At 40.2% G+C, this 17,729-nt stretch overlaps 1 protein-coding gene across 4 annotated transcripts in view; it reads left to right on the plus strand.

Moving 5' to 3' along the window:
• tmod1 (tropomodulin 1) overlaps positions 1-17,729 on the plus strand; it is a 78,761-nt gene that overhangs the window by 8,694 nt on the left and 52,338 nt on the right. For all 4 annotated transcript variants that reach the window (XM_078569680.1, XM_078569691.1, XM_078569676.1 and 1 more), the window contains exon 2: positions 17,185-17,364. In XM_078569680.1, the coding sequence (XP_078425806.1) occupies positions 17,239-17,364 (126 nt within the window). In that variant the 5' untranslated portion in view covers positions 17,185-17,238. The remainder of the gene's footprint in view (positions 1-17,184; positions 17,365-17,729) is intronic.

Below are 17,729 nucleotides of genomic sequence, written 5' to 3' on the forward strand. Positions count from 1 at the left end.
CAGCCATGATCTTATTGAATGGCTGGGCAGGCTTGAGGGGCCGAATAGCCTACTCCTCTTATGTTCTTATGTCTGTGTCCTCATGATTCTTCTCACAATTCACAATACTTCCAAGTTTTGTGTGATCCACAATTTTTGAAATTGTGCCCTGTAGACCCAAGTCTAGGTCATTATTATATATCAAGAAAAACAGGGGTCCTATCACTGACCCCTGGGAACCCCACTATATATCTTCCTCCAGTCTGAAAAACAACCATGCATCTTTTCTCTCTCTTTCCTGTCACTCAGCCAATTTCATATCCATGCTGTGACTGTGCCCTTTATTCCATGAGCTCAAACTTTGATGACAAGCCTGTTTTATGGCACTTTATCAAATACTTCTTGAAAGTTCACGTATACCACATCAACCACATTACCATCATCAACCCCCTCTGTTATGTCATTAAAAAATTCAAGCAGGTTGGTTAAGTATGATTTGCCTTAACAAATCCATGCTGGCTTGCATTAATTAATCCACATTTGTCCAAGTGACTATTACTGTTATCTCAAGTTATCATTTCTAAAATCTTCCTGACCATAAGGTTGGGCAGTTGTTGAGCTTATCCTTATGCCCTTTTTTTGAACAAAGATGTACCATTTGCAACTCTCCAGTCCTCTGGCACCACCTTGTGTATGAGGAGGATTAGCAGATTGTGGCTACTGCCTCCGCAGTTTCCACCCTTTCCCTCAGTATCCTTGGATGCATCTCATCTGATCCTGATGACTTATCAACTTTAAGTGCAGCCAGCCTCTCTAATATATTCTCTTAATCAATTTTTAGCCCATCCAGTATCTTGGCTACTTCTTCTTTCGCTATGACTTGGTTAGCATCTTTTACCTTGGTAAAAACAAATGCAAAATACTCAGTTAGTACCTCAGCTATGCCCCCTGCCTCCATGCGTAAATCCCTTTATGGTCCCTAATCAGTCCCACTCTTCATTTTATCACCTTTTTACTATTTATATGCCTACTGAAGGCTTTTGGATTCCCTTTTATGTTAGCTGTCAGTCCCTTCTCATACATTTTCTTTGTTTCTTATTTGTTTTTTCAATTCCCCTCTGAACTTTCTATGTTCAGCCTGGTTCTCAATTGTATTATCCACTTGACACCTGTCATATGCACACTTTTTCTGTTTCAAATCACTTTCTATATCTTTCATCATCCAGGAAGTTCTGGATTTATTTGCCACGCCTTTCCCCCTCGTGGAAATGCACCTTGACTATTCCCAAACTGTCTCCTCTTTAAAGGCAGCCCATTGTTCCATTACAGTTTTGCCCATCAATCTTTGTTTCCAATTTACTTAGGCCAGATCCGTTCTCATGTCACTGAAGTTGCCCCTCCCTCAATTAATTAATTTTACTTTGCATTGTTCCTTGTCGTTTTCCAAAGCTTAACCTAAACCTTATGATACTATGATCACTGTCCCCTCAATGCCCTCCTACTGATACTTGATTCACTTGACTCACCTCATTTCCCTGAACCAGATTCAGTAATGGCTCCTTCTTCTTTGGATTGGAAACATACTGCTGTTGCATATTCTCCTAAACACACCCTAGAGCTCTTGCTCCTCTCTACGCTTTCCACTATTAATATTCAAGACTCCATTATAAACTATTCTATAATTCTTGCACCTCTCTGTAATGTCCTTGCAAATTTGTGCGTCTTTATCTTTCCCATTAGCTAGTGACCCATTAGAACACACTCAGCAATGTAATGGTACTTCTATTGTTTCTTATTTCTAATCAAATAGTATATGCTTATTAATGACACAATGTGACATTTACATTCTGTATCATAGAAACTTACAGCACAGAAGGAAGCCATTGAGCTGCTTCTTTGAAAGAGCCACATCTCTACATTTTGGCTGTAACCCAATAAGCTCCTCATTGTCAAGTACCTGTCCAACTTTCTTTTCTTTTCAGGTGCAAAAGCATCTCCTCACCTCACTGCTAGATCTTTTGCAAATTATTTTTCAAAATTCTTCTTGGGATGAGGGCGTCGCTGGCTAGGCCAGCATTTATTGCCCATCCCATTGCAGACATTTAAGAGTCTGGAGTCACATGACCAGGTAAGGACAGCAGATTTCCTTCCCTAAAGGACATTAGTGAACCAGATGGAATTTTATAACAATCGATAATGGTTTCATGGTCATCATTAGACTTTTGATTCCAGATTTTTTAAAAATTGAATTCAAATTCCACCATCTGCCGTGGTGGGATTCAAACCCAGGTCCCCAGAGCATTGCCCTGGGTCTCTGGATTACCAATCTAGTGACAGTACCACTACGCCACTGCCTCCCCTTAAATCTACAGCTTCTGGTTATTGATCCACTCACCAGAGGGTTTTGATTGTGTGGATAGAGAAACCTCTGTTAGGTCATCTTTTAACCTCTATTCCAAGAAGAACAGTCCTAACTTTTCCAACTTCTCATAACTGAATTCCCTTTTCCTCAGTAACATCCTGATAAACCTCCTTTGTAGTCATTTTGAGAATTTTCCTGAAGGATGGTGCCCAGAATTATCCATAATACTCCAGCTGAGACCGAACCACTGATTTATAAAGTTCTAGTTTGATCTTTTTAAATTTATATTCTGTTCTTCTATTTATAAACCCAAGAAACCTATATGCTTTTTTTAAACAACTTATCAACTTGCAGTGCTGCCTTTGAGAACTTGTGTATCTGTGCACAATGTCTCTCTCCTCATTTATGCTTTTCAAAATTGCGCCATATCAGTCCTCCTAAAGTGCCTTATTTGATACCTCTCTGTATTGAACTCCAACTGCCATGCTTCTACCCATTTCACCATCCTGCCAGTAATTCAGAAGTGTCGAAGTTAGAGAGGTACTTTACCAAATTCATATCATCTGCAAACTTATAATGCTGCATCCTCCACCTGATTTATAAAAATGGAGGTGTAATCGACCCAACATTGATCCTTGGAGAACACCATTGCAAACCACTTCCCAGCCTGAAAACATTCATCCATCACCACCCTTTGCTTCCAAAAAATGTATTGGACTGGGGGAGAGTGGATTTTAGTAAAATAAGGCAGGATCTAGCCAAGGTAGACTGGGAACAGTTACTTGTGGGGAAATCAACAGAAGAGCAGTGGGGGGTGTTCAAAAAGGAAATGGGGAGAGTACAGGCTCAACATGTTCCCTCTAGGGTGATAGGAAGGAGTAACAAGCCCAGAGAACCATGGATGATCACCAGAGATATCCAGGATACGATGAAAAGGAAAAGGGAGGCTTTTAGCAAATACAAGGGGAGCAAATCAGCGGAGCCATTAGTGGAGTACAGAAAGTGCAGGGTGGAGCTTAAGAAAGCAATTCAGAGAGCAAAGAGGGGATATGAGAGAGCTCTGGCTGGTAAAAGCGGGAATATCCCAAGATATTCTATAAATATATCAATGGGAAGAGGGTAACCAGGTAAAGAGTAGGGCCCATTAGGGACCAAGGGGGCAATCTATGGGTGGAGCCAGGGGACATCGGTAGAGTGTTGAACGAATACTTCACAATTGTCTTCACCCAAGAGAATGAGGATGAAGGTATGGAACTCGGGGAGAGAGACTGTGAGGTTCCTGAGCAAATTGATATAGAGAGTGACAAGGTATTGGAGGTGTTGGCAGGCTTAAAAGTGGACAAATCTCCAGGTCCGGATGATTTGTGTCCCAGACTGCTAAGGGAGGCAAGCGAGGAGATCGTAGGGGCTCTGACCCAAATTTTTAATTCCTCTCTGGCCACGGGGGAGGTGCCAGAGGACTGGAGAACAGCTAATATTCCACTATTTGAGAAGGGTTGTAGAGATAAGCCAGGGAACTACAGACCAGTGAGTCTCACGTCAGTGGTAGGGAAACTATTGGAGAAAATTCTGAAGGAGAGAATCTATCTCCACTTGGAGAGGCAAAGTTTGATCAGGGATAGTCCAGCATGGCTTTGTCAGAGGAAGGTCATGCCTAACAAATTTGAATGAATTTTTTGAGGAGGTGACCAGGTGTGTAGATGAGGGTAGTGCAGTTGGTGTAGTTTATATGGATTTCAGCAAAGCCTTTGACAAGGTCCCACATGGGAGACTTATAAAGAAGACTAATGCACATGGGATACAGGGTAATTTGAAAAGGTGGATTCAAAATTGGCTTAGTTGTAGGAGACAGAGGTTGATGACAGAAAGCTGCTTTAGTGATTGGAAGCCAGTGTCCAGTGGTGTACCACAGGGATCTGTGTTGGATCCCCTATTATTCGTCATTTATTTAAATGACATAGATAACTATGTGGGGGGTAGGATTAGTAAGTTTGCGGATGACACAAAGATTGGCCGGGTGGTTAACAGTGAGGTTGAGTGTCTTGGGCTACAGGAAGATATAGACGGGATGGTCAAATAGGCAGATAAGTGGCAGATGGAATTTAACCCTGAAAAGTGTGAGGTGATACACTTTGGAAGGAGTAATTTGACAAGGAAGTATTCAATGAACGGCATGACATTAGGAAGTTCTGAGGAACAAAGGGACCTTGGTGTGTGTGTCCATAGATCTCTGAAGGCGGAAGGGCATGTTAGTGGGGTGGTGAAAAAGGCATATGGAACACTTGCCTTTATCAATCGAGGCATAGATTACAAAAGTAGGGAGGTCATGTTGGAGTTGTATAGAACCTTGGTGAGGCCACAGCTGGAGTACTGTGTGCAGTTCTGATCGCCACATTATAGGAAGGATGTGATTGCACTGGAGGGGGTGCAGAGGAGATTCACCAGGATGTTGCCTGGGATGAAACATTTAAGTTATGAAGAGAGGTTGGATAGACTTGGGTTGTTTTCGTTGGAGCAGAGAAGACTGAGGGGTGACCTGATCAAGGTATACAAGATTATGAGGGGCATGGACAGGGTGGATAGGGAGCAGCTGTTCCCCTTGGTTGAAGAGTCACACAAGTTCAAGGTGAGGGGCAGGAGTTTTAAGGGGGATGTGAGGAAAAACGTTTTGACCCGGAGGGTGGTGACGGTCTGGAATGTGCTGCCTGGGAGGGTGGTGGAGGCGGGTTGCCTCACATCCTTTAAAAAGTACCTGGATGAGCACTTGGCAGGTCATAACATTCAAGGCTATGGGCCAAGTGCTGGTAAATGGGATTAGTTGGTAGGTCAGGTGTTTCTCACGTGTCGGTGCAGCCTCGAAGGGCCGAAGGGCGTCTTCTGCACTGTGAGATTCTGTGATTCCTTCAGCCAATTTCATATCCATATCTCCATTGGCCCCTTAATTTCATGAATTTTCTACCATCTTAGCAAGTCTCCTGTGTGCCACTTTGTTAATGCCTTCTGAAAGAAAATTATATATAATAACTGCAGCACTGCTGTGATCAACCTTTTTTACCTCATCAAAGAATTCAATCAAATCAGCCGGGCACAATTTTGAAAAACCTCTTGCTAAGTGACGAGCTAGGTTAGCACTTCACACCTTGTACCTCTGATGCCTGGAGCATTGAAAGGTTGAAAGGGTGAAATTACACTCTGAACAAGAGTTAAAGGGGGTAGAGGTGGAATTGGCAGCAGGAAATGCTCATCATCATCTCACATCATGGGAAATTCTCAATAATTTACCTTAACACTTGGAGACAGACGCTGGAGGATCAGAGTAGCTGATGCATTCAAGGGAAAGGCCTTAAATCAGTTGTCAAACCTAGGTCCAAGGGACACCTTTATACACCAATGAACTCATCTTGTCAACATGTACTAAGGATCTTTAACATTGGGGCTGAACAGACTGGCAATATCCCAAACCTTCCCCATGACTCGTTGACTAGTGTCCCATTCTCCTGGGCAAATGCTTGAGTCAAAATACATCTTGTTCATCTGCTTTGAGATTGCAGTATTTGTGGTGGCATTATTCATGGATGCATTTGGGGCAACTGATCCATCAACAGCTTAAAATATGCCTGCTGAGTAATAGCTTAGAATTACGTTTCAGGCATATGAACACAGACAAGATTATTCCAGGTCTGCATGAAGCAATTGATCATTATCTCATTAGGGGACAGCCTCTTTACTTGGGATAGGGTGGACCAACAGCCATGAGAACAAAGGGTAGTAACTGTTCCCAAGTCTTTGTGAATTGAGTTATCAGTTTCTACAGCCTTGCCTTTAGAGTACAATTCATCTGTTTGACTTATACAGGAAGAAGTAAGGAGAGCCAGAATACACACTTTATATGCACAATATAATGTTGGATTTCCCATCTACATGACTTTTTAAAGCTATTCTGCATGGCCCTAAAATGTTTTTTTCCATTCAAGTAATCATGTATTGCATCACCAATAATTTCCTCAAACATTTTTCTTATAATTGACATTAGTCTAACTGACCTATAGTTAATAACGGAGGGGTAATAGTACCTTCCCTCCAAATGAAGCCTTGCTGATTGGTTATATCCATCATTTGCCCTGCCCAGACTGTCAAAGCGGTGATGTGCTTCTTATCACTAATCAAAACTGCTCAGTATTCCGGGACTGCCCTTGAATAAAACATAACTCCGACTTCTTTTCTCTATTGCAAACAGTCTTCTTCAACCTCTCTTCCCTCATTTTCGTCAAAAAGCGTGAGGAGCTTATGGACCTCTTTGTTTCCAAGACTGAGGCTATTTGATCAGCAGTCTCTGCCACTCCCCTCCCTCCCCCAGCTCACACTCTGCACAGACCTTTGAAGGTGGCTGTACGGTTTTATTAACAAATGAGTTAGTACAGCATGTAAAATCCTGGGCTTTATAAGTAGAGGTATGGAGTGCAAAAGCCAAGAAGTCCTGCTGAACTCACCCAAAACACTAATTTGGCCCAAGTTAGGTAATTTGCAGCCAATTCTGAATACCACATTTTAGGAAGGACTTAACACAGAAGAGATTTGTTAGAATGGCTCCTGGGATGTGGGGTTACAGTTATGGGAATAGGTTTGGGAAGCTAGGATTGTTCACCTTACAGCGGAAAAAGCTGAGGAGATTTGATAGAGGTGTGCAAAAGAATGTAGGGTTAAGATAGAATAAATAAAGAGAAACTGCTTCCCATGGCTGAAGGGTCAATAACTAGGGCACAGATTTAACAAGATTGGTAAATGCATCAAAGGCAACATGAGAATCTTTTTTACGCAATGAATGGTTATAAAATTAATTGGAATACACTGCCTGACAAGGTGATGAATTCAGTTGCAATAGATTCAATTCAATAGGAACCTTCAAAAGAGAATTGAATCTATTGTAACTGAATTCATCACCTTGTTAGGCAGTGTATTCCAATTAATTTTATAACCATTCATTGCGTAAAAAAGATTCTCATGTTTCCTTTGATGCATTTGCCAATCTTGTTAAATATGTGCCTAGTTATTGACCCTTCAGCCATGGGAAGCAGTTCTTCACCTGAAGAAGAAAAAAAATACAAGGATTCAGGGAAAGAGTAGGTGAGTGACACTAACTGGGTTATTCTTTGAAAAAGCCAATGTAGATGCAATGGGCTGAATGGCCGCCTCCTATGCTGTATCATTCAATGATTGTCCAATTTGCCCTGAGGACCTACCTTTGGTGCCCTCCTATTTCTTATCGGCATGCTGCCCTACAGTAACATCACCCGAAAATGCAAGATCAGTTTCCACATGTACACTTACAGCACCCAACTCTTGCCTCTATCTCTTTCAACCACTCTGCTGTCTCTAAATTTTCAGACTGCTTGCCCAACATCTAGTACTGGATGAACAGAAAATTCCTCAAATTAAGTATTGAGAAGACCAAAGCCAATGCCTTTGGTCCCCACTACAAACTCTGTTCACTAGCCACAGACTCCATCCCTCTTCCTTGCAACTGTCTGTTTACAGCAAAAGGCAAGGAAAAAAATCAAATGTGAAATATTCAATTGGTTGAAGGCTAATTTCAATGAGTTTAAGGAACCTGGACAAGGTGGATTGGAATCAAAGGTTGGGAGATAAAACTGTAAATGAGCAATGGGAGACCTTCAAAGGAGAGAGAATTTAGCACAGACTGAACATGTTCCCGCAAAAGGGAAAGAAAGGGCATCTAAAGATAGAACTTCCTGGATGACTAATGCTACAAAGATTAAAATGAGACAGTAAAAGGAGGCTATGATAAACGCTAGGTTCATAAGAGGACCAAGCTGAATACAGGAAGTCCAGAGGAAAACAGAAGGAAATGAGGGTCAAGGAGAGTGTATGAGAATAAAATAACAGCTAACATAAAAGGGGAAACAAATGTCTTTTATAAATAGTAAAAAGGTAGTCAAAAGAAGGGTGGGTCCAATCAAAGACCAAAAAAACCATGGCTGAGGTACTAAGTGAGTACTTTGTATCTGTCTTCACTAAAGAAGAAGATGCTGTCAATGTCACATTTTAAAGGAGGGGGGTCATTGAGAAATGGGATTAGATAAAGAAGCACAAAAAATGTTGACAGGGCTCAAAGTGCAAAAGACATCTAGTCCAGATGGGATGGATCATGCATTGCTAAAGGAAAGGTGAAAACTGGGAAGGCTTTGGTCACAATCTTCCAATTCTCCTTAAATATGGGATAGTGCTTGAGGACTGGAGGATTGCAAATATTATACTCATGCTCATAAAAAGAGGGATAAGCCCAACAACTACAGGCCCGTCAGCCTAATGGTGGTAGTGGGGAAATTTCTAGAGACATTTATTTGGGACAAAATTAATTGGAACTTGGAAAAATATGAAAATGAAAATCAGGGTAGATTTTTAGAGGCATGTTGTGTTTGATTGAGTTCCTAGAAGTAACACTGAGGGTGGATGAGGGCAATGTGTCTGGACTTTCAGAAAGTATTTGATAAAGTACTACGTAGTAGCCTTGTTAGCTAAATTGAAACCCATAGGATTAAAGGGACAGTTGCTGTGTGAATGCGTAATTGGCTAAGCGACAGAAAGCAGAGTGTAGTGATGAATGGCTGTTTTTTTTGAAATGGAGACAAGTGTGCCATGGTGTTCCCCAGGGATTGTGTGACCATTGCGCTTTTTGACCTATATTAATGACCTGGAGTTAGGTATACAGGATATAATTTCAAAGTTTGCAAAATATATGAAATTCAGAAATGAAGTAAACAAAGTGGATAGTAGCAGTCTTCAGGAGGACATAGACTGGTGAAATCAGCAGATGTATGGCAGATGAAAGTTAACGCAGAGAATTTTTCTATGGTTTTATTGGGCCGGGTGCAGGAAGGTGGGATTAGAAAGGGCATCTGGGTGTCCTTGGGCTGGCATGGCCAAGATGGGCCGAATGGCCTCCCTCTGTGCTGTAACTTTTCTATGGTTCTAAGTGTGAAGTGATTCATTTTGGTCGGAGAGGCAATATAAATTAAATGGTACAATTTCAAAGCACTCTAATTTCCTCCATATTACACTTTTTATATTCATCATGATTATCTTTGGCATTGATAGCTCTAACTTTGTCACATGCTTCTCTTTTAAAGTTTCAGTTTAGTTTCAATCTCTTTATCCACAAAACTCAATTCTTTGAATCCTCTTTGGAATAAATTTATTGTGTGCTATGTGCATCTTGTATTTGAAGATTTTGTCAACTTGTTTGCAAACCTTTCATTCCAGCTAAGTTAGGCCAGATCCCCTTTTTATCTCCCTTTTCCCAAGCAAGTGTCCTTATCTTAAACCCTTCATTATCCTTTCTCTTTTTACATTGAGCAAGTGATCATTTTCTGAATTGTTCTCCTCCTTCCAGAACAGTTAATTGGCCTATTTCATTTTGCAGAACTAAATCAAGTGGTGTGGCTTTCTTTGTCAGATTAGAAAAACGACTTGCATTTATATAGCGCCCTTAATGACCTCAGAACATCCCAAAGCACTTTACAGAAAATAAAGTACCTCTGAGCATAGACACTGTTGTAATGTAGGAAATCTGACAGCTAGTTTGCGCACAGCATGGTCACACAAAGGGCAAGCAATGTGATAATGACCAGATAATCTGTTTTAGTGAAGTTGATTAAGGGACAAGAATGCCCCTGCTCTTTTCCAAATAATGCCATGCGATTTTTTACATCCACCTGAGAGTATAGGCAGGGTCTTGATTTAATGTTTCACCCAAAGGATAGTACCTCTGACAGTGTAGCAGCCCCTTGGTACTGCACTGGAGTGTCAGACTAGATTTTGTTCAAGCTTCTGGAATGGGATTTGAACCCACAACCTTCTGACTCGGAGGCAAGAGAGTTACTAAACCCTTAGAAAACATAATCTAGGAATCAGTCCTCGATGCCTTCCAAAAGCATTTCCACTTTGACTACATGTATTATTTTTTATACCGGTTGATCTTGGCTAAAATTGCTCAATATTATTGTCCAAAACCTACAGCCCATATTTCTCTGAACCACCCACAGATTTTCTCCTCTAACTCATCTCCACAATTTGGTGAATCTACACTTTTAAGTTTTATACTATTTCCCATCCTATTTCTTAAATTTATCCATATGGATTTGTCTTGATGTAACCCCCACACCCTAGCATCCAAAAAAGGACATTGTTATATTCTAGCAATGTGATAGGATCTTTGCCTAACACTGTCATCCTGTTCTTTACCCCCCTCCCTATTGTTATGATCCTCAGCTGAGGTTATCACTATACAAGCCTGATCCCAGGGTGGAACCCAGCTGGATAGATCCTAACTTTTATTTGTTTGTTTAGATACGTGGGGAGAGGCTACAGAACAAAGTCACCGGAGTCAGCTAATGAACTTGTAACAAAAGCATAAAACATTTATTAAACAAGAAAATATTAACTATATTACAATACTCCTTCACCCGTAACTATACCTTTACAGATATATACAGATTTGTAACGATAACACAAGTTACAAAAGCTATCTTATACTTTAATGTCCACAGTAAGTACACAGTCCATGTAAACCTATGGCAACCTGTAGTCAGGCACACCACACTCTGAAACCAAATGACAGATGCTACCTCAACCAGATGCTATGGATCTTTCCTCAACTCTCTCCAGACGCTTGTCACACCTTGAGCCAACTGGTCTCAGTGAACTCCGTTTTTCACATGAGGGTTTCCAATCTCCACTCTCTAAGAACTCGCCTTGGAATCTTCTCCCAAACTGACGCTTCCTTTCAGACACCTTCCGCAAGAGTTCACCTCCAGGGTTTCGAGCTCTCCTTCCAATGTTCCTCTCCTCTGGGTCACTACATGCATTCAAGCTGTCTTTCACGCACTGTCTCTCACTGACTCAGCCGTCAACAGTACACCACTGCTTCACATGTCCATAGCAATGAGTTACAGACCTTCAGTTGCTTCTTTGGACCTTTTGGATTCTCACAAGCCTTTATCTCTTTAAGCTTGAAGCTTGGTGCCTTTCTCTGCTCCTCACTCTTAACTTCACTTAACAAGACCTTTTCCAGGTTCCCTGACTAGAAGGTCTGGTTGGGACTTCCTCCTGTTCCACTCCCCTGGATTTTGGGGTCTTTTCTTTAGCTTGGGACAGGCTATCTGTCCCCTTTGCTCCAGTTTCTCTTGACAGCTACTTTCAAAACCAACTGAACTCAAACTGCCTCTAAATCAAACTGCTGTTTCTAATTTCTTCTGTGTGTCTGTGGAAGGGATCTGCCTCTCTGGACCTCTGTAGCTAGGCAACAGCCCAGTTTCTCTTCTCTTGTTTGTTTAACTTAGCTGCAATGGTCATAAAACTCTCATTAGAAATGCAAGCACCGTTTAAAGTGAAACTAAAACTCAATTTGACTTTTTCTTACCACAAAGATACAGAAATTCAAATCAAATGTAAGCATTGAAGCTAAAACTCATTCCTAACACCCACAAATACAATATAATTTACTTAACTAAGTCTATTTCCTGACACTATCTTTCTTGAAAATGTAATCCGGAATATGAAATTCCCAGTCCTAACTAAATCTGAGCCTCATAGTCACTATATTAAATCATGCTGTTGTTATTAATGCTGCTAATGCTCCAATTTTGTTTAGAATACTTTGTGTTCACACAACTAATTCAGATTTCATTTTTTTGTATTAGTTGACCCTGGATTTCTTAATTTTTAATTATCCCCTTTCCACATTGATGTTTTCTTCTTTCAGTACCCCACGGACTGTTTCTTTCCCTTGGATTGTATATTCTCACTCTTTCAGCTGAACCATCTACCATTCCATGAGTGTTTTCATTCTGTTTCTGCACTGCATTCTCAAACCAGAGAGGAGATGGAGCGGGGGGGGCGTGGGGGGTGGTGGGGTGGGGGTGTGGTGGCAGGGGTAGGGGGAGGACAGAATTGCACAAAGCAGGAGATAGAAAAAGCAAGCATGAAAGACAAATGGATGCAAAAGAAAGGAGAGCGCCACCCAGAAAGAGAGAGCAGAAGATATAGAAAGATAAAGGAGGAGTTTGGGAGATGAGCTAAAAGTTATGTATAGGAATAGGAATACAAGATTAAGCAATGTTCATAAGCATTGCCATGAGAGATCAGCTAGCTAATTGAGAAGAAGGTGGAACATCACATTGCCATTTTTGTATTATTGCCTTTCTATTGGTTCTGCTTCCCACCCTCCACCCCACCCAATGCCAAGCATGATCTTGCCCTCACTTGATTCATGTATTTTTAGTGATGGTCATTAGGCAACAGCAAGGGGTGTGAACTTTTGTATTTTTTTCCCTCCCCCTAGCATTAGAACAATTATACCATCACTATCTCATTGATCAAACTTGATCCATAAGAACATAAAAAATAGAAGCTGGAGTAGGCTATTTGACCCTTCGAGCCTGCTCCACCATTCAATACGATCATGGCTGATCATACATCCCAACTCCACCTTCCCACATTATTCCCAGACCCTTCATTTTCTTAGTGTCCAAAAATCTTATTAATCTATATCTTGAATGCATTCAATGATTGAGAATCCTTAGCTCTCTGGGGTAAAATTCCAAAGATTCACAGCCTGTTGAGTGAAGAAATGTTTCCTGATCCCAGGTCAAAATGGCTTAGCCCTTATTCAGAGACTGTGACTACTACTTCTAGATTCATCAGCCTGAGGAAACATCCAGCATCTGCCCTGTCATGCCCTGATAAAATTTTATATATTTCAATTAGATCACCTCTCACTTTTCTTCTAAATTCTAGGGAATAGAGGCCTAGTCTATTCAATCTCTCTTCATAAGATAAATCTCTCGTTCTAGTGATCAGTCATTGCACTCTCTATAAGGCAAGTAGATTCTTCCTTGGGTAAGGATATCAAAAATGTACACAGTACTTCAGGTGTGTGGTCTCACTAAGACCCTACATAATTCTAATAAGACTTCTTTGCTCTTGAGCTCCAATCCTAAGTAATAAAGGCTAATGTAACATTTACTTTCCTTATTGCTTGCAGTATCTACATGTTAATCTTCTGTGATTTGTGTACAAGGTCACTCGGGTCCTTCTGAATACCAACATTTCCCGACCTCTCAACATTTTAATATTCTGCTTTTCTACTTTTCCCACCAGCGTGGATACGTCACACCTCCCAACGTTATGTTCCATCTACCATGTTCTTGCCCACTCACTCAACCTTTCTATGCTACTTTGCAGCCTCTTTGTGTCTTTCTCACAGTTTAATTTCCCACTTAACTTTGTATCATCAGTGAACTTGGAAAAACTCCACTCAACCCCTACATCTAACACATTGATCTAGATTGTAAGTAGCTGAGACTCAAGATCCTTGCAGTACCCTTGTAGTCACCACCTGCCAAGTAGTCCCAATAGTTTCTCCAGTGCAGTTCCTTTACTGATAGTAATTTATTTAAGATCCTCATTCTTGCTAGACCATCCTATTTGCCAAATGATTCTTGTGTCTTCTACTGTGTCTTAGCTTGAAGGTTTGTTTCTTAACTTATAACTTTAGCTTTGGTTCTAGTTTAAGTAGATGAAATTAAACATTTACTTAAACATGAACCACTACAAGTATTGGAGACAAAAAGCAGCACCTCCTTCCTCTTGTGCACCAAATTCCTACTTGCCCCAAATTCCCACTGTTGTGTGACCACTCTGTGCCGACTACTCACTCACAGGCCTAATATTTCCTTAAGCAACTTGGTGTCAATTTTTACCTAATTACCCTGCTGTGAATTGTGCTGTGTTATGATCCCCCTAGAGACTGATAACTTTTAAAAAGAAATTCAAACTTCCAGTTGATAGCTGAACAGATGACACAACAAGATTTCACATTTTAAGACATTTACTGTAACAAACAGGGTCAAGCACTTCTGACTAAACACTATTTTCATAGGTAGCTTATACTTTAAACAACAGAACAGAACTTTTAACACAACCGAAAAACCCACTATCAGGTATACGTTACACGGTCTTTTAAGTAGACATCCAATTCTTCCAGAATCAGTCCAGAATGATTCTTGGCTCCTGAGGGTTTATTTCCGATCTTTTCCTTTCCCAGCCTAGAAACTTTTATCTCCAGAACTTTACTTTGAGGTGCAAATTTTCCTAGAGACTTCTCCCTCTAGCTAAATCTAGGCAATTTTTCCAGCCTCATTTTAACTCCATGCGAATTTGGTGTTTCCAATCCAAGTGTGAGCTCCTATCTGCATTTCAGCATGGTGAACCATAGCATCTTGTTGCCTATAGCTACACTCCCTCTCCTGGATCCTGGCAGCCTAACCTTGTCTGTGGTAGGATATTATAGACTTCGAGAGTGGAAGCGTTTCTATCTCCATGGCAATGTGAATTGCATGGGCCTTGTATCGAGGTAGAGATGCTGATTTTCTATCCTTGAGAGCTCAATTTTTTTTCACCTTGGAACTAAATGGACAGTTTGAATCTCAGTTGTTTACAACCCGGCACTCTCAACAGTTTCCTGAGATTTTGGAGACTCACAGGCTATCCACTGTCCACACACAGACTGCTGCCATTGTCTCCAAATGTAAATACCTTGTAACTTCTTCCCAGTTAAGCAATCTGAACCTTCTTTAATTTTTTACAATCAAACCACCTAGGTTTGCTGTCAGGCAGACTTCAGAACAGGTCACATGAGCCTCTTCATTTTACCTTAAAGACACAGTCCCAAAACATACAATTATGATATTTATAAGATTGTTAACAGCTGGGATGTTTTACTATGTTAAAGGCAAGAATTAACATAAATTGGTGGCATTTTCTATACTGGATGCTGGACAGCAGATTTGATTTGAGTTGCTTTGTGTATGTAAAAATTCAAGCTTGCGTTCAGTTAACAGCTCGCCATTGGATTGCATAGGTTAGCTCACATAAAGATCAAAGTTAATAATATAGGGCAAAATCATCTGCAGAATGGATATTTTCTGCATATAGACCTTGAAACATTTGAGCCTTTGATCTTGAAAATGATTCCATTTAGAATTCTGTTGAATAAATAACTGCATGACAGCAAAGCACGCCATTATTAAAATGAAAATCAGCCAGCAAATTTGTGGAATAACAGCATGCCATGAGTTGCAAATCTCCAGAACTTGCTAAAAGCAAAAAACTGCGGATGCTGGAAATCCAAAACAAAAACAAAAATAAAAATACCTGGAAAAACTCAGCAGGTCTGACAGCATCTGCGGAGAGGAATACAGTTAACGTTTCGAGTCCGTATGACTCTTCAACAGAACTAAGGAAAAATAGAAGAGAGGTGATATATAAGCTGGTTTAAGGGGGGGGTGGTGGGACAAGTAGAGCTGGATAGAGGGCCAGTGATAGGTGGAGATTGTCAAAAGATGTCATAGATAAAAGGACAAAGAGGTGTTCATGGTGGTGATATTAGCTAAGAAATGTGCTAATAGGTAACATTAAGGGTAGAAAGCAGGATGAGCAAGGGACAGATAGCCCTAGTGGGGGTGGGGTGGGGGAAAGGGATCGAAATAGGCTAAAAGGTAGAGATAAAACAATGGATGGAAATACATTTAAAAATAATGGAAATAGGTGGAAAAAGAAAAATCTATATAAATTATTGGAAAAAAGGGGGATCGGAAAGGGGGTGGGGATGGAGGAGAGAGTTCATGATCTAAAGTTGTTGAACTCAATATTCAGTCCGGAAGGCTGTAAAGTGCCTAGTCGGAAGATGAGGTGCTGTTCCTCCAGTTTGCGTTGAGCTTCACTGGAACATTGCAGCAGGCCAAGGATGGACATGTGGGCATGAGAGCAGGGTGAAATTTAATAGATTTAATAAATTGTTAAATTAATAAATTTAATAAACACAGAAATTTAAGACTAGTAATTGACAGCACAGGCACCTTTTTAACAACATTATATGTGTTAATGCAATGTCAATGAACTTGTCTGACCCAGGATAGGAACAATTTGTTTTTGTCCAGAACTTGCTAGTTGATTTGTACCACTCTGCAGTTTGCTTTCTTGCCCTGAACCTCTACACTATATTTTTAAGATGTTCTACATTTACACATTAATTGTCCATTAAAATTGCCACAGAAATTTAAGACTAGTAATTGACAGCACAGGCACCTTTTTAACAACATTATATGTGTTAATGCAATGTCAATGAACTTGTCTGACCCAGGATGGGAACAATTTTAAAGCTTTTAATGTAGTAAACTCTTCGTAGAAATGTTAAAAGTTTCATTATTTTTTCTTCTCCTTTCTATCTTTATCTCAGTTGAATCTTCATTTCCTTCTCTCTCTTTCTCTTTCTGTACCTGATTTATAACCATGTAATCCTAGTTCTGCCTCAATCCTTAAATCTCATTGGTTAAAGAGTTACACTGTTGGTCCCAGACGTCCTGTTGCCCTCTCCGTACTGTTATCAGCTCAAATTTACAGCAAGTTACAGAGAAACATCTTTTTCAAGACGAAGGATGCAGAATATAGTCTAATTAATTAGCACACTAGCTGTGAGATGTCCTGCTCCAGAAACATCTGGTCCAATGTTTATCAAACTTACATTGAATTGTAGTTCTAACAGAAACCCAGAAGGAAGATTCTGAAATGTTATTGTTTACCTCACTGATATGCTTAATTACAAAAAAAGAACTAGTGTATAGATGACAGAATTATGTATGTTAATACTTAAGTAAAGAAATACATATAACTGTGCTAATATAGAAACATGTCCTCCCTGAATGTATTTTTAAAGAAATATCAATTTTAAGTGGTGTCTTCATTATTGTGATCCCTCTGTTCAGATTTGCAGGTGTACTGCAGTATTGCAAAGGAAGTACAATAAAGATTGATTAAAAATGTCTGCACCATTTAAAAAGGAGTTAGAAAAGTATCGGGATGTTGATGAAGACGACCTCCTCCGGAAATTATCAGAAGAGGAGATCCAACAATTGGAAGATGAGCTGGAAGAACTAGATCCTGACGTATGTATAGCCTTACACATCTATATCTGCAGATATCTATTTAGGTATTTACATGCATATCTCAATATACATATTTCTCTGTCAAGCCCAAATTGTTCCAGATCTTGTGAACCAGCTGCGCACCCCATCCAGGTTGAAATATTTTCATTTTGATCTATTTTTACTTAAAAATTCAACTAGCTAATCACCTAGGAATTCAGAGAACATTGTTCCTTTTAAGTCTTAAATGTAAAAGACAGTCCTTATTCATTAATGCAGTTGAGTCCTCAAAGAATTTAAGTAATTGAAATCCATGATCTATTTCTTCTGGAACAATATTGATGCAATACTGCTGTCCCCTATTCATCTCAAAACAGATATTGGGA

The sequence above is a fragment of the Cetorhinus maximus genome, chromosome 2 (genome assembly GCF_964194155.1).
Source record: "Cetorhinus maximus chromosome 2, sCetMax3.hap1.1, whole genome shotgun sequence".
NCBI lineage: Eukaryota > Metazoa > Chordata > Chondrichthyes > Lamniformes > Cetorhinidae > Cetorhinus > Cetorhinus maximus.